At 35.6% G+C, this 27,047-nt stretch overlaps 1 protein-coding gene across 4 annotated transcripts in view; it reads right to left on the bottom strand.

Annotated features, from left to right (window-relative positions):
* Myo5a (myosin VA) overlaps nt 1-27,047 on the bottom strand; it is a 212,659-nt gene that overhangs the window by 104,071 nt on the left and 81,541 nt on the right. For all 4 annotated transcript variants that reach the window (XM_047538820.1, XM_047538823.1, XM_047538822.1 and 1 more), the window contains exons 5-8: nt 14,951-15,107; nt 4,817-4,960; nt 2,364-2,445; nt 1,613-1,720 (exon numbers count right to left, since the gene is read on the bottom strand). In XM_047538820.1, the coding sequence (XP_047394776.1) occupies nt 1,613-1,720; nt 2,364-2,445; nt 4,817-4,960; nt 14,951-15,107 (491 nt within the window). The remainder of the gene's footprint in view (nt 1-1,612; nt 1,721-2,363; nt 2,446-4,816; nt 4,961-14,950; nt 15,108-27,047) is intronic.

Below are 27,047 nucleotides of genomic sequence, written 5' to 3'. Positions count from 1 at the left end.
GTAGGTTTAAGAAAAGGCATGAGATTCCATATTTCTAGAAAGCTCTACAGTAGTTCTGGACCACATTATGATTAGAAATTAAATTAACTCAATCAAGGGTATTTCTCAAAATACCAACAGTCTATGTTTAATTTATTTATATTTTGCAGTTTTTTGGTTTGTTTGTTTGTTTTGGTATCAGGGATTGAATCTAGGGGCACTTAACCACTGAACAACACCCCCAGCTCTTTTTAAACTTTATTTAGAGGTAAGGTCTCACTAAGTTGCTTAGGGCTGAGGCTGGCTTTGAACTTATGATCCTCCTGCCTCAGCCTCCCGACCCACTGTGATTACAGGCATGCACCACTGCACCTGGCTTCTGCATTTTTTTGTTTTAATTTATTTAGTTGTTGATGGATCTTTATTTTATTTATTTATTTATTTATTTATTTATATGTGGTACTGAGAATTGAATCCAGTGCCTCATATATGCCAGGCAAGTGCTCTACCACTGAGCCACAACCCCAGCCCCTGCAGTTTTTTAAAAGAAAAATAATTCACCTCTAAAAGGTATAGACTATGGGTCTAAAGGTTAATTTATTCACACACAGAGCCAATATTTGTTAACATCTGAGCAGTTTCAAAAATGGGACTAAATCATGTTTTGTTATCATGCTGGTATGGTCATATTTCCATGATAGAAAAAAACCCCAAAACAAAAAGCAAAAATAGCAAATATCCCCTACAAAATGCAACCTTGTAGAGGAACCCATCTTATAAGCTTTAGGTTCTAGATTTTTTAAAAACTTCCACAGAAAATTAGTTAGTCTTACCTTACCTGATGTCTCAAATTATATTTTTAAAAACAGCTTCATGGAGAAATAATTTGCAAACTGCAAACTTACCACTGTGAGTGTGCAATCTGATAATTTTTAGTAAATTTACAAAGTTGTACAACCATTACCACAATCTAACTTTAGAATAGTCCCATCATGTCAAAACCTTTGTGCTCACTCATTTGCTGTCTGAATGTATTCTATAAACTATGTTAAGTCTACCAGCAACTCACCACTTAATACAAAGTCAAAACAATATTCCAAATGAAGCTTGCATGAATCAAGAAGCTACTACTCACTGGGCAGGTGACACATGCCTGTAATTCCAGTGGTTCGGGAGGCTGAGACAGGAGTATCACAAATTCAAAGCCAGTCTCAGAAATTTAGCAAGGCCCTAAGCAACTTAGTGAGATCCTGCCTCAAAATAAAAAATTAAAAATGGGCTGGGATGTGGCTCAGTGATTGAACAACAACAACAAAAAAAGCTATTGCTTCCCAGATATGGTGGCACACCTGTAATCCCAGCAACTCAGGAGGCTGAGGCAGGAGAATTACAAGTTCAAGGCCAGTCTCAGAAACTTGGTGAGTGAGACCCTGTCTCAAAATAAGAAGAAAAAAGGTCTGGCGATGTAGCTTAGTGGTAAAGCACCCCAGGGTTTAATCCTCAGCACACACACACACACACACACACACACACACCAAAACAACAAAACAAAAACAACAACAAAACCCCCAACAACCAAAAGAAAAAACAAAAAACTATTGCTTGTGAGAGATAAAGAATAAAATTACATTACCTAGTAGAGTGCAGGCCTGCCTGGTGTGTACCATCTCCTTTGCATCATCCACTCCTTCAATCACAGGGCTACCTCCCTGCTTTGTGTAATGAAAGCTATTTGCATTTCCTGCAATGAAGGAAAATAGTTTTGCAGTCTATGAAAGAGCTTTAACTCCTACCCTTATGACCATTCTGAATTGGAGGCAGTGATAGAACATTTAAGTGTCCAGGTCTGAAGTTATATTTAACTCCATATAACTGTATAAATATAATATTAGTATAATATATATTTATATATAAATACATAATTGAAAACTGCTTTCAATTATATTTTAATATAAAACTCAAAATTATGTTTATAGTTTATTATCTTAATTATTGAAATGTATAGTACTTTTCTAAAGGTTTAATTCCAAACTACATGCTATGAGAATTTCCTCGAACACTTTACTTCCCTATCAGAAACCCTATAGGCCTCCAACCAATAAACCACTTGAACTTTTTTCTTTTAATATTTTAATCAAGATAAATTTCAAACATATATATTATAATGAGTCCCTACATACTCATCACCCGTCTTAAACAAGGCCAATCCTGCTCTATTTATACAACCACTTACTCCTTACCCACCCCAGGGATTATTTTGAACCATCTGCAGACTTTTTAAAATCATTTTCATCCATAAATATTTCAATATGAGATAAATTCTTTTTAACAAGTTATTAAATGAACATAATACCAATATAATAAGTCTAGAGTCATATTCATACCTAATCGCAGCATTTTAAATTCAGGTAATTGTGCTGAGGCACAAAGTTGATAGAAGATATGATAGTTTCTCTCCTCTTCTGCCTTTGAAATAAGAAGAGTTTTCAATTATAGCATTTGATCTAAAAACTCAGAAAATTCTCATAAAATACAATTTTAATATTTAATTATATTGGTGAAATAAATTGTCCTTACCAAGTTTCCTAATACTTATTTATGATCGTTAAACCTTATGATTTTTATTTATATGCAAGCTGGGCACAGTGGTGGCATACCTATAGTCCCCACTACTGGGGAGCTGAATCAGAAGGATTGCTTGAGATCAGGAGTTTGGGGTCAGTTTCAGAAACATAGTAAGATAGTCTCTTAAAAAAATAAAAGTTAATAAATAAAATAGAGTCTATATGTATGTATATATAGATAGACAGATGTATTAGTCACATTCAATCTAAAATATTTGATAGTAATGCTTTTTGAACTAGTGAACAGTTTGATAAAAGGCTACAGTCATAAGAGATCAGAACTTTTGGGGGTAGCTAAAATTTCTTTTTTTTCTATAATCAATACTATTGTCTAATGATTTATGGTCTTATCCACTTTGACTGAAAAATAATAATCCCATCTTTGCCATATTTTAGAGAGGTCCAACTTTTGCAGTTGCTTGTAAGAAATCCACAAACATACCATATCGCACATGACATTTTAATTTATATATTTTAAAATCAATAACTATTTTATAAAATGGAAAATAAATCATTTATAATTCCAAGGTCAAGTTTTAGCATTTTCTAAGTCTTTTTTACATACATACCTAAAAATACAGTTACAATAATACTGTACATACAAAACTGAATCCTAATGTAATCTTAATATTACATTATCCTATCTTTGAATTCTACAATCTATCCTGTTGGGAAAAGATTAGTATTAATAAGGTCAAGGCCAGGTTTGATACATGAAGTGGACTGATATCTGGTCTAATAAAAAGTTTATTATTACAGGGACAGAAGACACTGAACAAAATACCAATGTATCAATGATTATAAGTACAATTAGGCAAAAGCAATTCAGTGCACAGAAACTAGAAAAGCAGGTGGGTCTGTAGAAAATGCTCTGATCATCTTTGTAAATGGAAGACAATATCAAATTTGTTTTTGATATTGTGTGATATTGTGTGACTGTGTGATTTATTATGATAGATCCTTCTCAATATTCTATCTCTGGGGACTGGGGAGCAGCTAACATGACTACACTGTTTCTAGATAAGACAATACAGATTAGTCCTTATAATTTTGTACTAACTATTGCTAGCCTTTGGCCATCATACTGATCAAGGATGGTTTTTCTTATTCATTTCCCCTTTACTGATCTATCGATCAAATCTCTACTATTTGGACTCTTTTCTTAGATCTATCTATGTTCCCCTCATTCATTCTTCTGGCTACTAAACTAGACAGTTTTTCCAAAAACCTAAACAATTATTTATATATGGAATAACATTACTATTGTATACTTACATATTAGAACAATAGTAAAGGGTGACTACTGCCTTATTTTACAAACTGAGTATTATATGTCAGGTTTTCATGAATCAGGCATAACCCTAAAGTCAAAGTCGTCATAGATGCAGGCTTCCCCAAGGCGTGACTTTTGGTGTGTCCCAGATACTATCAAAGCCATAATGGAAATTGTGGACCATGATACTTAGCAGTGCCAGCATGCTTGACCCTCAATACAATGAGCATCTAGTTAAAGGGGCTACTGAAACTATACATCTAGTAGCATAAGAGATATAGTAGGTCACTAGGAACCCTAGACTGGAAGTTTGCCAATATAAACGCACATTCTTTTAGTATGCCTCTAACTATATGCCTGCTAGTATTGCAAATGTATAGTATTTTGCCCTTTCAGATCAAAAAAGACCAAGGGCATACATGTGAATACAAATTCTGCACAAATTCATCAACTTTATTTTTGATAATAGTTCATAACTGAGTTATGAAGATTTTTTATCCTCACTTTTCTATCTAAACAATATCATATTCTAAGAAAAAAATGAGAAAAGAGGACAAAGAAAAATTTTTTCTTGAGCTGAATTCAAGCTATAACTCCTTGTAGACGTAGATCAATTTATTCCTTATCAATTGGGAAAGAAGAAAGACAAGACTAAATTAATAGCACCTCTTCTTAACCAGGCTTTTCAACAAACATCTGAAGAAAAAAGTCAAAACCATTAAACCTAAATGAGTGCCCAAAGACTAAGTCTATTGGGTATTCTGCCTCTGCAGGCACCCTTTTACATGCTTTAGTCTAAGTGCAGTTTGTATTAATACTGTCATAATGTGTTCTTGAGAGTGCCTAGAAACAAAATTTATACCATGGTAGCAAGCATGAACTCTGCAGTTATGTGACAATATAACATAAGTATATATACACATGTATATGCCCAGCTTACCTGGAATACCACTCTGGATTTCTCTAAAAGGTAAGTTCTCATATTGGCACCAATGATTCTATATCTCTTATCAAAACCAATCTCAATGTACTTCCCAAAACGACTGCTGTTATCATTCCTGGTTGTTTTAGCATTTCCAATAGACTAAGAAGCAAGGGAAAAAAAATAAATTTTAGAAGTGCAGTTCAGGACATGACAATTACAATGTTTGTTCAGGGATGGAAAGAAGAGAGTTGAACATAAATATTTAAAAAGTAATTCTTTTAAGAACAGAATGAATTTTGCCCCTGTAGGTAAAGATATAAGCTTTACCCACTGCACAACAATACAGGTACATACTAATCATTCTTATTTGTCTTGTTATTCTCATGAAAATGAATTTCAAAACAGCAAACCTGATATCAGCAATTGGAGATTTTCATATACCATTCATACATTCATTCCAGCAAAGACATAATGGGATGGGGTTGGGAGTTGACAAAATACAAGCCTCATGAGTTAAGCATCAAGATTTTGATTTCTTGAAAAACTTAGTAATGTGTAAATGAGATGGTTAAGTCAAATTAATATTTTCCTGGAAATGTTGCTCTTATGTTCAGGATTTCTTTAGAAACTTGATGTTTCTATCATCTGTCCTATAGCAAGGTCCAGTTGGACTGCTTATTAGCAGAGAATTAGTATTACCTATTTAAATGGTATGTTCAGAAACCTGAGAAAGTAAAATTTGGCTTTGATTTTTGATGGTTGTATCTAACTTGCAAAACATCTGCTATGTAATGCGGAGAATATAACTTTCTGCTACATTTTTATATAACCTTAAAAATTAAAATGCATGTCTTCTTTCTGATTTAAGTGACATGCTTCTATACATTTTTCTAAGGCAAAGCAAAAAAAATAGTTAAAAAAGCAAATATCCATAATGCATATATATAAAATGTTTAATAAACTTATTCCATAACAATAAAATATTTCACTTGTGCAAAGCCTATGTTAAGATTAGTACATCAAAACCACAGCAAAGAAAAGATGTGAAAATAGTGTGGAGTGTTAAAAGAGTGAAATAAACAGTAGCAACACAGCCACAAAAATCAACATGCCAGATTCTCTGATCAGTCAAAGAAAATGTATTTTCACTTTCTGAAAAAGGGCAGGTATCATCCTATTTTATTTTGGCAATGAGGATACTGCTACAACTTAAATTAATATTTTAAATGCTTTTCAAGAGAAAAAAAAAGAATGACTGGAAGCTACCATTTCAGCAAAATAACAGACTATGAGCTGACATAGTCTGAGATAACTAACCATACAGACATGTACTCAGATACTATTACCTTTCTTGATATATCACACACATGTGTGCACACACACACACACAACCTGAGCCCAGTATAGTGGCACAGGCCTATATTCACAGTGACTTGGGAGGCTGAGGCAAGAGGATTTTAAGTTGAAGGCTAGCCTAGGCAACTTAGTGAGGCTCTAAGCAACTTAGAGAGACCCTGTCTCAAAAAATAAAAAGGACTGGGAATGTGGCTCAGTGGTAAAGCACCCAGTAACAAACAAACAAACAAAAGGTTTCCAAGAGAAAACACGTTAAAAAACAGAGAAAAAAGAATAATTTCTCTGTACATCATTTACATTTTGCCAAAGGAGCCTATTTTTAGGAAAAGGAGTTTGCTTTCTAAAGGATAATGAACAAATCCTTTTAGCCATTGGGCCATGATGTTAACTGTGTGCAGGCAGACCATTATCCACCAAGGAGTTTCAGCTGAAACCTGGACATTCCTGTCTTGATTTCACAGTAAAGGGCTCTAATACACAGACTTAGTCTTAAAGCACATTTAAACCTATAAACTTTCTAGGCTATATTTTCAATATTTTACATTTTCTTCCAATGACTATAGACACTTTTGTTGCCAATCTTAAGCCCCATGTTTGTTTTCTTTCAAATTGACATGCCTTCTTTCTAGTTGTTGAAAATTAGTTCTCTAACGCTTTACCAAATTTTTCTTAACCTAAATTCCTACAGATTAAATGATAGTACAGAAAAAAAGAGATCAATTATTAGATCACTTTTTTCATCCCATCAAATAGGACAAATTCCTTATAATTGCATATTAAAAAGTAGTCTGTGATGGACCAGCCCACAGTCACTGGGCGAGACTTCCCTACCAGGGAAGTAGGCCCAGAGAGCTTGGACCAGACCAGCCGGGTCCCAGTCCAGTCTAGTGCCCCTGTAGCTAAGATCTATCAACACATGGAGGTACCTCTGCCCACTAGCAGGGAATATACTCCACCTGAAGTTCACCTTCCTAGAGGGGCAGCACACTTTTGGGTCACTGCATTATCAAGATCCTCCAAGACTTCAGGCTACTGAAGAGTAGGAGAGGGGAAGATACATAAGCAATATTAGAAAACAAAGGAAGAAAGTGTCCCAAACAAACCTAGATGCTGCATCAATAAAATCCAATGACAGCATGACAGAAGAAATGTCTGAAAGGGAGTTCAGAATGTACATAGTAAAAATGATCAGAGAAGCAAATGATGAGATAAGAGAGCAAATGTAGGCAATGAATGATCGCACCAATCAACAGTTAAAAGAGCAAATGCAGGAAGCAAAGGATCATTTCAATAAAGAGATAAGAGATTCTGAAAAAAAAAATCCAGAAATTCCTGAAATGAAGGAAACAATAAACCAAATTAAAAACTCCATAGAAAGCATAACCAATAGGATAGAACACCTAGAAGACAGAACTTCAGACATTGAATATAAAATATTTAAGCTTGAGAACAAAGTTGAACAAACACAGAAGATGAACAGAATCTCCAAGAATTATGGGATATCATAAAAAGACCAAATTTAAGAATTACTGGGATTGAGGAAGGTACAGAGAAACAAACCAAAGGAATGAATGATCTATTCAATGAAATAATACCAGAAAATTTCCCAAATATGAAGAATAATCAAATACAAGAGGCTTATAGGACACCAAATATACAAAATTACAACAGACCCACACCAAGGCATATTATAATGAAAATAAATAACATACATAATAAAGATAGAATTTTAAAGGCTGCAAGAGAAAAAACTCAAATTACATTAAAGGGGAAACCAATATGAATATCAGCAGATTTCTCAACCCAGACCCTAAAAACTAGAAGGGACTGGAACAGCATTTTTCAAGCTCTGAAAGAAAATGGATGCCAACCAAGAATCTTATACCCAGCAAAACTTACATTCAGATTTGACAATGAAATAAAATCCTTCCACAATAAACAAAAGCTAAGTTACAAATAGAAAGCCGGCACTACAGAACATTCTCAGCAAAATATTTCATGAGGAAGAAATGAAAACAACGATGTAAGTCAGCAAAGGGAGGAACTACCCTAAAGGAATAGCCAAATAAAGGAGAAACCAAGTCAAGTTAAAAACCAAAAATAGGCAATTATCAAGAATACAAGCAACAACAGGTGTTGGCGAGGATGTGGGGAGAAAGGTACACTCTTACATTGCTGGTGGGGCTGCAAATTAGTGCAGCCACTCTGGAAAGCAGTATGGAGATTCCTCAGAAAGCTTGGAATGGAAACACCATTTGACCCAGCTATCCCACTCCTTGGCCTATACCCAAAGGACTTAAAATCAGCATATTACAGAGATACAGCCACATCAATGTTCATAGCTGCTCAGTTCACAATAGCCAGATTGTGGAACCAACGTAGATGTCCTTCAATTGATGAGTGGATAAAGAAAATGTGGTATATATATACAATGGAATATTACTCAGCCATAAAGAATGATAAAATTATGGCATTTGCAGGCAAATGGATGAAACTGGAGAATATCATGCTAAGTGAGATAAGCCAATCTCAAAAAACCAAAGGAAGAATGATATCGCTAATAAGTGGATGATGACACATAATGGGGGGTGGGAAGGGTTAGTGTTGGGGTTGGAGTTGGGTTTAGGGAGGGGGGCAGGAATGGAGGAAGGAAGGACTGTATAGATGGAGGGGAAGGGTGGGAGGGGAGGGGGGGAAGGGAAAAAATGGCAGAATGAATCAAACAACATTACCCTATGTAAATTTATGATTACACAAATGGTATGCCTTTACGCCATGTACAGACAGAGAAACAACATGTATCCCATTTGTTTACAATAAAAAAAAAATGGAGGAAGGATGGATTGTATAGAGGAAAATGAGGGATGGGAAGGGGATGGGAGAAGGTTAACTAATAGAAGGACACAAACATCATTACCCTATGTACATGTATGATTATGCAAAGGGTGTGACTCTATTTCATGTAAAACCAGAGAAACGATAGTTGTACCCCATTTGTGTACAATAAATCAGTAAAATAAAAAAAAATAAATAAATAAACCCAAATGACCAGGAATACAAATCACATCTCAATAATAACCCTGAATATTAATGGCCTGAACTCATCAATCAAAAGACACAGACTGATAGATTGGATTAAAAGGAAAGACCCAACAATATGCTGCCTTCAAGGGACTCATCTCATAGAAAAAGATACTCACAGATTAAAGGTGAAAGGATGGGAAAAAACATTCCATGCACATGGACTCATCAAAAAAGCAGGGGTATCCATCCTCATATCAGATAAAGTGAACTTCAAGCCAAAGTTAATCAGAAGGAATAAAGAAGGACATTTCATACTGCTTAAGGGAAGCATAAATCAGCAAGACATAACAATCATAAATAAATATGCCCCAAACAATGGCCCATTCATGTACATCAAACAAATCCCTTCTCAATTCCAGGAACCAAATAGACAACACAATAATACTAGGTGACTTTAACACACCTCTCTCACCATGGGACAGATTGAACACAGAAACCATAGATCTTAATAACGCAATTGATACTTTAGACTTTACAGATATATATAGAATATTCCATCCATCAATGAGCAAATACACTTTCTTCTCAGCAGCACATGGATCCTTCTCTAAAATAGACCATATGTTATGCTACAAAGCTACTCTTAGCAAATACAGAAAGACAGAGATACTACCTTGTATTCTATCAGATCATAATGGAATGAAATTAGAAATCAATGACAAAATAAAAAACAGAAACTACTCCAACACCTGGAGATTAAATAATACACTATTCAATGATACATGGATAACAGAAGATATCAGGGGAGAAATAAAAAAACTCTTAGAGGTAAATGAGAACAAAGATACAACATATCAAAATCTCTGGAATGCTATGAAAGCAGTACTAAAAGGAAAATTCATTTCATGGAGCACATTCAATAAAAGAAGGAAAAATCAACAAATAAATGACCTTACACTACAGCTCAAAGGCTAGAAAAAGAACAAATCAACACCCAAAGTAGTAGAAGAGAGGAAATAGTTAAAATCAGAGCTGAAATCAATGAAATTGAAATAAAACAATCAAAAATATTGACAAAACAAAAAGTTGGTTCTTTGAAAAACTAAACAAAATTGACAAACCCTTAGCCACACTAACAAAGAGAAGGAGAGAGAAAACTCAAATTACTAAAGTTTCGAATGAAAACAGAAATATCACAACAGACACACTTGAAATACAAAACATAATTATAAGCTATTATGAAAATCTCGAAGACATCTACAGGTTTCTAGAGACATATGATCCACCCAAACTGAATCAGGAGGACATATGCAATTTAAATAGATCAATTTCAAGCAATGAAACAGAGTAAGTCATCAAAAGCCTACCAACAAAGAAAAGTCCGGGATCAGATGGATTCTCAGCTGAGTTCTACAAGACCTTTAAAGAAGAGCTCATTCCAATACTCCTCAAAGTATTCCATGAAATAGAAGAGGAGGGAACCCTTCCAAACTCATTCTATGAAGCTAATATCACCCTGATACCAAAACCAAACAGAGACACATTGAGGAAAGAAAATTTCAGACCAATATCCCTAATGAACATAGATGCAAACATTCTTAACAAAATTTTAGCAACTCACATACAAAATACAATACATATTAAAAAGATAGTACACCACGATCAAGGGGGTTTTACCCCAGGGATGCAAGGTTGGTTCAACATCCGGAAATCAATAAATGTAATTCACCATATCAACAGACTTAAAAGTTAAGAATCACATGATTATTTCAATAGATGCAGAAAAAGCATTTCATAAAATACAGCATCCCTTCATGCTCAAAACACTAGAAAAAATAGGGATAGTGGGAACATTCCTTAACATTGTAAAGGCCATCTATGCTAAGCCCATGGCCAATATCATTCTAAGTGGTGAAAAACCAAGGCAGGGATGCCCTCTTTCACCACTTCTATTCAATATCGTCCTTGAAATTCTAGCCAGAGTAATTAGACCAAAGAAATTAAAGGGATATGAATAGGAAAAGAAGAACTCAAACTATCCCTATTTGCTGATGATATGATTATATACTTAGAGGAACCAGGAAATTCCACCAGAAAACTTTTAGAACTCATAAGTGAATTCAGTAAAGTAGCGGGGTATAAGATCAATGCAAATAAATCTAATGCATTTTTATACATAAGTGATGAATCTTTGGAAAGAATAATTAGGAAAACTACCCCATTCACAATAGCCTTGAAAAAAATAAAATACTTGGGAATCAATTTCACAAAAGAGGTGAAAGACCTCTACAATGAGAACTACAGAACACTAAAGAAAGAAATTAAAGAAAACCTTAGAAGATGGAAAGATCTCCCATGTTCTAGGAGAGGCAGAATTAATATTGTCAGAATGGCCATACTATCAAAAGTGTTATACAAATTCAATGCAATTCCAATTAAAATCCCAATGATATACCTCATAGAAACAGAGCAAGCAACCATGAAATTCATTTGGAAAAATAAAAGACCTAGAATAGCTAAAGCAATCCCTAGCAGGAAGAGTGAAGTAGGGGGCATCACAATACCAGAACTTCAACTACACTACAGAGCATAGTAACAAAAATGGCATGGTATTGGCACCAAAATAGACAGGTAGATCAATGGTACAGAATAGAGGACAAACCCAAATAAATACAATTTTCTAATACTAGACAAAGGTGCCAAAAATATGCAATGGAGAAAAGATAGCCTCTTCAACAAATGGTGCTGGGAAAACTGGAAATCCACATGCAGCAGAATGAAACTAAACCCCTATCTCTCACCCTGCACAAAACTCAACTCAAAATGGATCAAGGACCTTGGAATCAGACCAGAGACCCTGCACCTTATAGAAGAAAAAGTAGGTCCAAATCTTCATCTTGTCAGTTTAGGATCAGACTTCCTTAACATGACTCCAAAAGCACAAGATATACAAGCAGGAATCAATAATTGGGATAGATTCAAACTAAAAAGCTTTTTATCAGCAAAGGAAACTATCAGCAATGTGAAGAGAGAGCCTACAGAGTGGGAGAATATCTTTGCCACACATACTTCAGATAGAGCACTAATCTCCAGAATCTATAAAGAACTCAAAAAACTTTACACCAAGAATACAAATACCCCAATCAACAAATGGGCTAAGGATATGAACAGACACTTCACAGAAGAAGATCTACAAGCAATCAACAGATATATGAAAAAATGCTCAACATCTCTAGTAATAAGAGAAATGCAAATCAAATACTCTAAGATTTCATCTCACTTCAAATAGAATAGCAATTATCAAGAATACAAGCAATAATAGGTGTTGGCAAGGATGTGGGGAAAAAGGTACACTCATACTTTGCTGGTGGGGATGCAAATTAGTGCAGCCACTCTAGAAAGCATTGTGGAGATTCCTTAGAAAACTTGGAATGGAACCACCATTTGACCCAGCTATCCCACTCCTTGGTGTATACCCAAAGGACTTAAAATCAGTATACTACAGTGATGCAGTCACATCAATGTTCATAGTAGCTCAATTCACAACAGCTAGATTGTGGAACGAACCTAGATGCCCTTCAACTGATGAATGGATAAAGAAACTGTGATATATATATATACACAATGTATATATATATATACATATATATATTTATATATATATAAACTGTGTATATATATATATACACAATGGAATATTAGCCATAAAGAATAATAAAATTATGGCATTTGTAGGCAAATGGATGAAGTTGGAGAATATCATGCTAAGTGAGATAAGTCAATACGAAAAAACCAAAGGATGAATGATCTCTCTGATAAGCAGATGATGATACATAATGGGGGGTGGGAGGGAGGCAAGAATGGAGGAAGGATGGATTATATAAAGGAAAGAGGGGTGGGAGAGGTGAGGGTGAGGGGAAAAAAAAAGTATTCTGTGTCCATTCCAAATTTTTAATTTTAATTCTATTCACACAACTCAAACCTGCACTATAGAAACATTAATGTGGTTGTTTTTTGAAAGAGGTCATATAATAGTTCATTCATCTTTTGACACATTCTAAAAGGTTCATTCTGGATTTAAGTTATCTCCAAGAAAATTCCAAATCATAGTTTCATATGGTCTAACCTAGAAGACAAGGAATTTCCTAATGCTATCATAATAAAGACTTCAGGATATTCTAATTTTAGGGATTAGAATGGCCTGAACTGTTGTCAAATACGAGAAATTTGTTGTCATGATAAAACAAAATCCTGTTGCTTTCTAATCCAAAATAAAAAGTTGGCTCCACAAACTGTATTTACCTAATAATAACATCAGTAAAACCCACAAATATATAACATGGTAAAAATTCTTTGAAAATCTTAATTTGCATAAAATCTTCACTACTTTCTTTTTCTTTATTTGTTTGTTGGTACTAAGAATTGAACCTTCACCAGTGAGCTTCACCCCCATCCATTTTTATTTTATTTTCAGACAGGGTCTCAATGAATTGCCAAGACTAGCTTCAAGCTTGCAATCCTCTTGCCTCAGCCTTCCAAATAGTTGGGATTATAGTAGTATGCCACTGTGCCAAGCTCACTACTCTCTTTTGACTCCAACATCTATTTCTTCCTGTTCAATCTATTTCAGAAAACTTTTCTAGTTTTCTTTCCATGACACACACAGCCTTGGAGGCCTCTCAACTTCCCCAAAGTATCTTATCTTGAGATTCCAAGAACAGAAGCCCTATGTCTCTAGAGAGCAACCCTATACAGAAGAGGTTCACAGCATTGGGTTTTGAAGTGTCACACACAGCACTGCAAACCAGGCACAATTTACCTCTGGACAGATTATTGCAAAAATCACTTGTACCACAGGTGCACCAGGTCAGTTTTAACTCCATCTGTGTTTAGGTGATAAATAAGGCTTGACAAAGGAAAAAGACAGGAATAAAAAAATACCCATTTGAAGTTTTAAAAACAAGGTTTGTTTCTGTATGTTCAAACAAATTTTTCTCCATTTAACAGAACTTATTTTTCCCCCATTTTCTTACAAAACTATAACTTTCCTAAAATTACATTCAAAGAAAATACTGTATTTTCTTTGGCATAGTCATTTCTACCTTGTATATGTACTTGATTTTTGAAAGCACGTTGTCCTTTCATAGTTTTTCCCTCTCAAGAATTTATAATTACTGAATTTCTTTTACTAACCTATACCCACGTTATATGATTCACAAAAACAAAAAAGAAAAATGTTTATGAGATCATAGTTTAAGTTTATAATTCAAACCAGGGGAAAACTTTAAATTTAAAGCCAAATAGGTTGAACTAAGCACAGAAAGTGAACTGCGGGCAAACAAATAATGAAGCACATTCATGCTTGAGCAAAGGAAACCCTATGTTTGGGAAAGAGCATAAAAAACTCAGGAGACAGGGGATGAGTAACTTGTACTTCTGTTACAAGGAACAATGAGTCAATGAACTGAGAGAAAGAAACTTTAGAAAACAAAGTACTGCTGCCTGGTATTATAGGCAACAATTCTGTTGGCAGGTTAAAAATACAAGATCATGAATTAAAGCAGATTACTTGATGGCTGAGCTTTACTCAATTAACTTACAGAATTTTCACTTTTCTTAGATCTCTTACTAATGTGTAGAAAAGTATTTTCCTGATTTTAAGAGGCTGGGAGGCCCCAGATTATCTGACATAACTTATATCAATTAGTTTTTTCAGCATGTTTCTTAGCAACAGAATTAGTATGAAGGCCCAGGATGCTGCTGTCTTACCTCCATGATGGGGTTGGAGGCCAAGACCTTCTCTTCAACATTGGCCTCACTGGCAGAACCACTTACAGTTGCAAAGTATCGCATGGCATATTTAGCTGAGACTGTTTTTCCTGCCCCAGACTCTCCGCTTACAATGATGGACTGATTCCGCTCATCTCTGTAAAACAAAGAAGAGTAATTGCCAGTGCTGCCTGCTTTGAATGTGATTAACATTATTTCCACTCCAGGCTCATTGATGAAGCACAGTGAATTTCTGCTGGATTCTACATGCAACACTATGGAAAGAAACACAAGAATGCTATTGCCTAATAAAAACAACTACCTATAAACTAAAAATGAAGATAGAGGTTGAAAATATATACCATTTATTTAACATCACACTGTAAGAATTTTTTGGTATATATACACAACTCAAACATATTTTACTCCTGGAGAATTACTTGGGTATCATACATTATTGTTGTCAACCACCTCAGAAGAGAAAGGCCATAGTAGAGGAAAATATTTAGATATTTAGAAAAAAAAATCTAATTAAAATTATAAAACCATTTAAAATACTTCAAATTATCTACTCAGTAACAATTCATGCAGTATTTCCCACAAACTCCAGCTCATAATAAAATACCTTCATCACCAGAGAAGAAATAATCCATTTTTCAGGCTGATTTCATTCAAATACATCAAGCTACAGTCATGTCTGAAGATATGGAGATGGGATACTACTCCTGTTAATAATACTACAGAGAACAAAATAGACAAACCCTTAGCCACACTAACAAAGAGAAGGAGAGAGAAAACTCAAATTACTAAAATTCGTGATGAAAAAGGAAATATCACGACAGACACCACTGAGATACAGAACATAATGAGAAGCTACTTTGAAAATCTGTATTCCAACAAAATAGAAACTACCGAAGACATTGACAAATTATTCTAGAGACATATGCTCCTCCCAAACTGAACCAGGAGGACATACACAATTTAAACAGATCAATATCAAGCAATGAAATAGAAGTCATTAAAAATCTACCATCCAAGAAAAGCCCAGGACCAGATGGATTCTCAGCCGAGTTCTACAAGACTCTCAAAGAGGAAGTCATTCCAATACTTCTCAAAGTATTCCAGGAAACAGAAAAGGAGGGTACCCTACCGAACTCATTCTATGAAGCTAATATCACCCTCATACCCAAGCCAGGCAAAGACACATCAAGGAAAGAAAATTCTAGACCAATATCCTTGATGACTATAGATGCAAAGATCCTTAACAAAATATTGGCAAACTGTATCCAAAAACATATCAAGAAATTGTGCACCACGATCAAGTGGGGTTCATCCCTGGAATGCAAGGTTGGTTCAACATCCGTAAATCAATAAACATAATCCATCAATGTCAACAGACTTAAGGATAAGAATCATATGGTTATTTCAATTGACACAGAAAAAGCGTTTGACAAAATATAACACCCCTTCATGCTCAAAACACTAGAAAAAATAGGGATAGTAGGAACATACCTGAACATTGTAAAGGCTATTTATGCTAAGCCCATGACCAACATCATTCCTAATGGAGAAAAACTGAAATCATTCCCTTTAAAAACGGGAACAAGACAGGGATGTCCTCTTTCACCACTTCTATTCAACACTGTCCTCGAAACTCTAGCCAGGGCAATTAGGCAGACTAAAGAAATTAAAGGGATACGAATAGGAAAAGAGGAACTTAAGCTGTCACTATTTGTGGATGACATGATTCTATATTTAGAGGATCCAAAAACCTACTCCAGAAAACTTCTAGACCTCATCAGTGAATTCAGCAAAATAGCAGGCTATAAAATCAACACGCATAAATCTAAAGCATTTTTATACACAAGCAACAAAACAGTTCAAAGGGAAATGAGGAAAACAACTCCATTTGCAATAGCCTCAAAAAAAAATAAAATACTTGGGAATCAAACTAACCAAAGAGGTAAAAGATCTCTACAATGAAAACTACAAAACATTAAAGAAAGAAATTGAGGAAGACCTTAGAAGATGGAAAGATCTCCTATGTTCTTGGATAGGCAGAATTAATATTGTCAAAATGGTCATACTACCAAAAGTGCTATACAGATTCAATGCAAGGGAGAAAAGATAGCCTCTTCAACAAATGGTGCTGGGAAAACTGGAAATCCATATGCAACAGAATGAAACTAAACCCATATCTCTCACCCTGCACAAAATCAACTCATAATGGATCAAGGACCTTGAAATCAGACCAGAGACCCTGCATCTTATAGAAGAAAAAGTAGGTCCAAATCTTCAACTTATTGGCTTAGGATCAGACTTCCTCAACACAAGGAAGGATCAGGACTCCCATAGCACAAGAAATAAAAGCAAGAATCAATAACTGGGATAGATTCAAACTAAATAGCTTTCTCTCAGCAAAGGAAACTATCAGCAATGTGAAGAGAGAGCCTATACAGTGGGAGAATATCTTTGCCACTCAAACTTCAGATAGAGCACTAATCTCCAGAATCTATAAAGAACTCAAAAAACTTTACACCAAGAATACAAATACCCCAATCAACAAATGGGCTAAGGATATAACAGATGCTTCACAGAAGAAGATCTACAAGCAATCAACAAACATATGAAAAAATGTTCACCATCTTTAGTAATAAGAGAAATGCAAATCAAAACTACACTAAGATTCCATCTCACCCCAATTAGAATGGCAATTATCAAGAATACAAGCAACAACAGGTGTTGGAGAGGTTGTGGGGAAAACAGTACACTCATACATTGCTGGTAGGGATGCAAATTAGTGCAGCCACTCTGGAAAGCAGTGTAGAGATTCCTTAGAAAACTTGGAATGGAACCACCATTTGACCCAGCTATCCCACTCCTTGGCCTATACCCAAAGGACTTAAAATCAGCAGAGATAAAGCCACATCAATGTTCATAGGTGCTCAATTCACAATAGCCAGATTGTGGAACCAATCTAGATGTCCTTCAATTGATGAATGATGAATGGATAAAGAAACTGTGGTGTATATATATATATATATACACACACACACACACACACACACACACACAATGGAATATTACTCAGCTATAAAGAATAATAAAATTATGGCATTTGCAGACAAATAGATGAAGCTGGAGAATATCATGCTAAGTGAGATAAGCCAATCTCAAAAATCCAAAGGACGAATGATCTCACTGATAAGCGGATGATGACACATAATGGGGGGTGAGAGGGGGGCAAGAATGGAGGAAGGAGGGACTGTATAGAGAGAAAAGAGGGGTGGAGGGGTGGGGGGGAAGGAAACAATAACAGAATGAATCAAACATCATTACCCTATGTAAATGTATGATTATGCAAATGGTATGCTGTTACTCCATGTACAAACAGAAACAACATGTATCCCATTTGTTTACAATGAAAATAAATTTAAAAAATTAAAAAAAATACTACAGAGACCATCCAGTATTTACCTAATACTAACTGCAGAACTCAAATAGTAATATCAAATTTTATGTAATTCACATAATGACTGAAAAACTCTAAGGATGAACTTGCTCACAAGACTATCATTTCTTTAACACTGAGAGCCTATATCTTCTATAACTTTAACATATAGCACATGTCCAGAGCCTGACACATCACAAATGTGCCCTGATTACAAGTGAAGAGAACTTCAATGAGCAACCTAGCCTAGACATGAATCTTCCTGCTTTGGCTACAGTTTCTACTAGAACAGGAGAAGAAAACTTCGATTTCTTGAGATGAATCTTTGGGTCACCTTTAATCCATCAAATAGCTAAACAAGTAGATAAAAGTGGTATTATTTGGGCCTTAATTCACAAAGAGACAAGATGACGTCAAAAGTTTTTAGTGATATTATCCTACAAGGTCACAAGATAAGAAGATTTTTCTATTACACAATACAATTATTTTATCTTTTAAAAGAAATTTATTTACCCAATAAATATTTATGATTTACATGTCAGATATTGTGCTAAACACTACAGATGAAAGTTAAATAAGCTATGATGTATGTCCTCAGGTGGTTGATGGTTTAATAAGAAAGAGAACAATAATGAAAAATGATAAAACAGGTGATGGGACATTGGGAGGAGAAAGAGATTAATAGAGAGGCTTCCCTACAGATGACATTTAGGCAGGAGAGGGCACACAAGGAATGGAAAGTGAAGAAGAGAACATTCTAGGCCCAAGAGATAGCATAAATGAAGACTAAGAACCATAAGAAGTTAGGAAAGAGAAGAAAATTCAGTTCTGATGAAAAATGGAGTAATGACATTTAAATTTGAAGAAATTAGCAAGAAAATTCTAATAGTCTTACAGGAGAGGTTAAGGAATTTGAACTTTGCCTACAAAGTATGGAGTGTCATTGCAGGATTTTAAACAGAAGAGTAACAACATCCAATTAGTAAAATCATTCTGGCAGCAATTTAGAGTATGGGTAGCAGGGGTTCCAGATGAAAAACCATGGAAGTCTGAACAAAAACTGTAGCAATTAGCACTGAAAGAGGTGGATGGATGTAAGAGACACCAAAGTGGCAGAATCAATAGTAGTTTGCAATAAATTTCCAAAGTAGAGATTAAGAATTTTTCTAATAAAAAGGTGCTTTTTTTTCTTTGAGAAATAAGGGTTGCTGCCTTATCTTACAGATTTTGAAATCTATAATGGGAGTATTCAGTTCAGGCCTGATGAAGCGCATTCATATCATACTACCAGGATCATGTAGCAGACTGTACCTGACTCCCACACTGTGGAGAAAATCAGGAGGACCTATGTAACACACTAAGAAATCGCTAATTCTTACAGTATAGGTATAATTCTTACGGTATCCCTATTTTTATAAAACTCCCTTGGACCTTTTTACCATCTCATCCCCCTTTTTTTTTTTTTTTTTGCAGTACTGGGGATTGAACTCAGGGCCTTGTGCTTGTGAGGCAAGCACTCTACCGGCTGAGCTATCTCCCCAGCCCCATCTCATTTCTTTATTTGAATTTCTAGAACTGAACCTGATAGATACACTCATTGCTTTTGTTCATTCATGACTGGTTTCAAAAAAATTGCTCTAGTAGAACAGTTCTTATTTTGGTACCAATGTCTTTTTTAGTTATTTAAAATGTCCTCAATTTTATCTTTTTCAATACATTAACTAAGGGTTAGTAATAGCAGCATAGATTTCTTTCCATGATATGATCAGAAAAATGAACTCTTCCTACTCCCCATGATCAGTTCTGCCCCTATATCAAATGTGACAATAACTTGACAAAATTCTTTCAGCATCCCTTCTAATAGCAAACAGGGTGAATAGTCTGCTGAAAAGAAAATCTTAATAGAAACTGCTATCCCAGACTGTACTTTGAAAAACTACTGCAAGTCTTAATGCCAAAAAATTGTATCAAAAAATCTAAAAATTCTTATGTAATAGCCCTTTCTTACGATAAAGGGAAGCAGAAAGATATTAAAGGCAAAATAATCAAGGACTGTCAAATGAATCACAGAGACATGTACAAATACACATATACACACACTGATGTGAAGCACGTCAGAGACATTTTCTTTCCATAATTCATAGATTCATATGACCAACAGTCAGTAAATGTTTTTAAGGGGCCTTTATTATTTCTTATATTTCTATAATTTTTTTGACAGAGTGCCTTTTATTTTTATCCAAGTATCTTAGTCAGCTTTTTCACTGCTGTGACCAAATGACCCAACCAGGGCAACTGTAGAGGAGGAATGTTTATTTGAGTGCTCACGGTTTCAGAGGTCTTAGTCCACAGAAGGCTAGCTCCATTCCTTGGGGATCCAGGTGAGGGAGAACATCATGGTGGAAGCATGTGGGAAGCAGAGGGAAGCAGGAAGCATCATCAGGAAGGAGAGAGAGGGAGGGAGGGAGGGGGAGAGAGAGAGAGGGGTGGGGGGGGAGAGGGAGACAGAGGGAAGGAGAGGGAGAGGGGGAGGGGGAGTGGGAGGGAGAGAAAGAGAGACTCCACTCTCTAGATACAAAATATATACCCCATAGCCACGATCCCAATGAACCACTCACTGCCTCCAGCCACACCCCACCTGCCTCCAGTTACCACTCAGTCCCATTAGGGATTAATTAACTGATCAGGTTAAGACTCTCACAACCCAATCATTATTCCTCTGAACCTTCTTGAATTATCTCACATGTGAACTTTTGAGGGACACCTCACAACCAAGCCATAACACTAAGTTTAGTACAGTATTCTAATATATAAATAATTACCACTCTTTCATTTTATAAACCTCTGAATTCAGATTCTGGACTGTTGTGGTTTGGATAAGTGCCTCCCCAAAGACCCATGTGTTCGAGGCTTGGTCCCCAGCCTGCAATGCTACTGGCAGTTGGTGGGACTTTAAAGAGGTAGTAGGAGGAAGTTAGGTTACTGAAGCATGCCCTTGAGGGGAACATTGGACTCCAGGCCCCTTCCTGCATCTCTTTGCTTCCTGGGTGCTAAGATGTCACCAGCTTCCTCCACCACATGCTCTTGCCACAATGTACTCCCTCATTACAAGCCACAAAACAATTGGCCAGTGAAGAAGGAACTGCAACTTCCAAATTATGAGCCGAAACAAACTTTATCTCTTTTTAAGTAAATTATCTCATGTATTTTTGTCACAATGATAGAAAACTAATATAGTCTTAGCTCCATCATTTGTCACTTTCATGATTTAGAGCAACGAATGACCTAAGTCATAGTTTTATTATGTTTAAGATTAATGGAATCTAAGGTCTCCTCAAATTCTAAAGTACTGATTGATCAAAAAATCAAACGGACTCTTTGATTTTTCAGAGCCTACACTAAGCAAAAGTGAACTCTTGGGAACAAGAATTGGAATAGGACAGGCTTACAGATTCTCAAGTGGTCTTGAATGACTATCATTAAAATGAGCAACATGTTCTCCCCAGATTGTCCTTAAATCAAAGGTGGCCACAATCAATAAAGGACTATAAAAGGAAAATCTAAAACAATACATTGTTTGCTTTGTGTGTGTGTGTGTGTGCATGCGTGTGTGCCCACACACATATGTTTTGCTGGGGATTGGACCTATGACCTCATGTATGCTAGGCAAACAATACCACTGAGCTTCAGCTCCAGCCTCACTGTTTGCTTTTAAATCAAGAACAGGAATCAGAAATTTTTACAAAACCAGTATAGTGCAGTCTTTAAAATGTATTTCAGTTCTATGTAGTCATAGGAAGAAATGCCAAAAAGAAAAAGATAAGAGCAGGAGAAGTGGAAGAGCCAACTAGAGATACAGAAGGGAAAGGAAAATCCATAAGAAAGGGATAAAGACATATACACAGGAGAAAACAAGAGGAGGATGATAGAAAAGGGGGTGGGCAAAATATCAGGGACAAAAATTTTTATAGTTTTCAAGGTAAATATCACAGTCCATCCTCTTTTATTCATTTGAGCTGCTGGCTTTAGATTATTATATATGTATAGTGATTTACTGTTTCTTGATTTTTTTTTTAATTGAGGATTGAACCCAGGGGTGCTTTACCACTGAGCTACATCCCCGATTTTCTTTATTTTTTTATCTTGAGACAGGGTCTCACTAAGTTGCTAAGAGGTCTTGCTAAATTGCTGAGGCTAGCCTCTAATTTATGATCGTCCTGCTTCAGCCTTCCAAATTGCTGGGATTACAAATGGATCAAATACAGAGAGAATTTCTTCTGTTTCCCAAGAATCTTACAGGTATGCACCACCACATCCAGATGTTCTTTGAAATTTTGATGAGCTCATCAGTCACAAGTCACAATCCTTTGTGTGCTTATATCTTTACGAGAAACTTCTTTCTACTTTTGGGATGTATATGTTACTTTAAGGGCCTAATTTTAAAAACCAAATTAAAGAACAGAGATGTCTCATCAAGGACAGGTCAATCTTGACCATCCTCTAGATGCATGAACTGAAGATTTGATCCATAAATTGACTGTTTCCTCCAGGGTCTCTACAATTATCCTAAATAGTCTGGGTATTGGATGCTTGGGAGCAGAGTTGAGTTCTTCGGGCTTGTTTCAGTCAATGGTAGTTTCAGAGTCTCTAATGTTAACTAAAAGCCCCCACCTAAAAAGTCTGTTTCAATGACTTACTCATTCATTCAACAAACATGACGTGAGCAGTCCCAATGTGCTAACCTCTTTATGAAGCCTGAAGACTATTGTCATAGCCTCTCAAAGGAAATTAAAAAGTACACAGTTTATACAGCAGGTAGGAATTGCTGTAAAAGAGGTCTACCCAGTATACTATGAAAGCAGAGTATACTGTGGAACTAGTGGAAGAAGGGAGAAAGGAAAGTCAGGAAAAGCTTGCTAGGGAAGACACTGGATTGACTCTTATGTGATAATTAGGAGAAAATCAGATTGTATGAGATGAAGGAAGTGGGAATTAAACTATATAGAGGCATGTGAAACCCTCCCAAAAAATCATTCAAGAATAGGATATCCACTCTAGGTTGATGAAAAAAGGGAGATGTTACACTTGAATCTATTTTTCTCTTTGAGGTCATCAGTGACTACCATATCTATTTGGTCTACCCAGTCTTATTCTTATATCTATAAAGTTTTCATTTTGTACCAAGTATATTATTTTATGGATTTTCCTTTTGAACTTTATCCTTTACAAAAATGTTATCACTCTAGTTTTTCATGGTCATAAGGAATACTATTCATATCTCCCAAGACAATCAATCTGTTCTCTGTAAACTTAATAAGCATTCTTTCAATTCACATCCAGATCATTAACAAGGAAACTATGTAATGATAACCTCGAACTTGATTAATGCAGAACATAATGTAATATTTCCACCCATGTTATGTTAACTCTCTGATAACCACCCACTGGCTGCTGCCAAGTACCTGGGTAAAGTGTACAAGCATGGAAGCCTCCATTTTTAGCTTGTAAGTAAACATGCTCATCTGAAACAAAATCTAGGGCTTTCCTTTTTTGTAGGCAATTGATAAAATTATTTTCTCTTCATTTGATCCATTTGTAAACAAATAAAATAGTAAATATAATAAAATGCTTTCTTCCAAAGTTGCTTTTATTGTAGTGACTTAAAAATGTGGCTTTACTGAAACTCTAATCCCTCTCTCTCTTATTAGAGATGTTAAGCTTTTATACACTATTGTCACTCATCAAAATGAAGTTGCTCTTCTGTTTCCCAAGAATTTTTATTTTTGGTTAGTTCCAAGAAGAAAATAATTAAATCCAGGCTGTGTTGTGAACCTGTAGTGCCAGCTACTAAAGATGCTGAGGCAGGTGAAAGACTGGAGTCAAAAAGTTTGAGGCCAGCTGGGACAACACAAAAAATGAGCAAAACAAACACACAAAATTAAACTCTAAAGTTGATATTAGACAATGAGTTCACAATTGCAGCATTCAATTTTATTTTTGAAGTGTATTTACTACAAAAGAAGGTGCTGCTCCTTGGTATTTATCCAAAAGAACTAAAATCAGCAAACTGCAGTGATGTAACCACTTCAGTGTTTATAAGCACAATTTACAACAGGCAAATTATACAATCAGCCTAGAGGCCACCAGTAGATGAATGAATGAAAAAAATGTGCTATGTATACACAGTAGAGTTTTACTCAGCTGTAAGGAATGAAATTGTGGCCTTTGCTGATAAATGGATAGAAATGGAGAACATCAGGTTAAGTGAAATAAGGTAGACTTAGAAAATCAAGGGTCAAAAGTTTTCCCGCATATGTGGAACCTAGAGCAAAATAAGTGAAAGATTGTGGTGGTGGCAGTAGGGAGGTTGGATATCATAAATACATAGGGAAGATAACTGGAGTAGAAGGAGGAGAATGGGAGGGAAGGAGGAAGGGTAGGAAAGGGAAATAGGGAATGAATTTAACACAATCATGTTATATTCACATATAACACATACCACAGGGAATTTCACTTTTATGTACATGTAGAAAGTAGCAATTAAAAATAAATGAGCAAAAAGAAGATCAGTAGAGTAAAGAAAGGAGAATAGAGGGAGGAAAGAGAAGGAAAGTGGGGGAATGAACATTCAGATCAAAGTCCTTGCATTCATGATTTTGTCAAAATGAACCCAATTACTATGTATAACTATAATGCTCTAATAAAATAAAATAGCTGTAATTTTTCTAAAAGCAAAGATTGGTTAAAAGATACCAAGTCACAGCAGGAATAAGTTATGGAGTTCTATTGTACAGCATGGTGACTACAGTCATAACTAATTATTATATACTTTAAAGTAGCTAGAAGAAAGGACTTGGACATTTCATCACAAAGACACTAAAGATGTTTGCGGTACTATATATACTAATTACCCCTATCTGATGATTACACAGTATATACATGTATCCAAACATCACATTGCATTATTACATATCAATTAAATATAAAATCAAAATAGAATATTTTTTATTTTATTTATTTATTTATTTTTATTGTAAACAAAAGGGATACATGTTGTTTCTCTGTTTGTACATGGTGTAAAGGCATACCATTGGTGTAATCATAAATTTACATAGGGTAATGTTGTTTGATTCATTCTGTTATTTTTTCCCTTCCCCCAACCCCTCCCACCCCTCTTTTCCCTCTATATAGTCCTTCATTCCTCCATTCTTGCCCCTCTCCCTAACACTAACTCTAACCCTAACACTAACCCCTCCCACCCCCATTATGTGTCATCATCCACTTATTAGCGATATCATTTGTCCTTTGGTTTTTTGAGATTGGCTTATCTCACATAGCATGATATTCTCCAATTTCATCCATTTGCCTGCAAATGCCATAATTCTATCATTCTTTATGGCTGAGTAATATTCCATTGTCTATATATACCACAGTTTCTTTATCCATTCATCAACTGAAGGACATCTAGGTTGGTTCCACAATCTGGCTATTGGGAATTGAGCACCTATGAACATTGATGTGGCTTTATCTCTGTAGTATGCTGATTTTAAGTCCTTTGGGTATAAGCCAAGGAGTGGGATAGCTGGGTCAAATGGTGGTTCCACTCCAAGTTTTCTAAGGAATCTCCACACTGCTTTCCAGAGTGGCTGCACTAATTTGCAGCCCCACCAGCAATGTATGAGTGTACCGTTTTCCCCACCTCCTCCCCAACACCTGTTGTTGCTTGTATTCTTGATAATCGCCATTCTAATTGGGGTGAGATGGAATCTTAGGGTGGTTTTGATTTGCATTTATCTTATTACTAAAGATGGTGAACATTTTTCCATATGTTGTTGATTGCTTGTAGATCTTCTTCTGTGAAGTGTCTATTCATTTCCTTAGCCCATTTGTTGATTGGATTATTTGCATTCTTGGTGTAGAGTTTTTTGAGTTCTTTATAGACTCTGGAGATTAGTACTCTATCTGAAGTATGATTGGCAAAGATTTTCTCCCACTGTGTAGGCTCTTTCTTCACATTGCTGATAGTTTCCTTTGCTGAGAGAAAGCTTTTTAGTTTGAATCTATCCCAGTTATTGATTCTTGCTTTTATTTCTTGTGCTATGGGAGTCCTGTTGAGGAAGTCTGGTCCTAAGCCAACATGTTGAAGATCTGGACCTACTTTTTCTTCTATAATCTGCAGGGTCTCTGGTCTGATTCCGAGGTCCTTAATCCATTTTGAGTTTAGTTTCGTGCAGGGTGAGAGATATGGGTTTAGTTTCATTCTGTTGCATATGGATTTCCAGTTTTCCGAGCACCTTTTGTTGAAGAGGCTATCTTTTCTCCATTGCATATTTTTGGCACCTTTGTCTAGTATGAGAAAGTTGTATTTATTTGGGTTGTGTCCATGTCCTCTATTTTGTACCATTGATCTACCTTTCTATTTTGGTACCAATACCATGCCGTTTTTTTTTTTTTTTTTTGCAGTACTGGGGATCGAACTCAGGGCCTTGTGTCTGTGAGGCAAGCACTCTACCAGCTGAGCTATCTCCCCAGCCCACCATGCCGTTTTTGTTAGTATTGCTTTGTAGTAGAGTTGAAGATCTGTTATTGTGATACCCCCTGCTTCACTCTTTCTGCTAAGGATTGCTTTAGCTATTCTGGTTTCTT

The sequence above is a fragment of the Sciurus carolinensis genome, chromosome 2, assembly GCF_902686445.1.
Source record: "Sciurus carolinensis chromosome 2, mSciCar1.2, whole genome shotgun sequence".
Classification (NCBI taxonomy): domain Eukaryota; kingdom Metazoa; phylum Chordata; class Mammalia; order Rodentia; family Sciuridae; genus Sciurus; species Sciurus carolinensis.
Note: the sequence above shows the minus strand (reverse complement) of the source record. Positions and strands in the feature narration are given on the sequence as shown.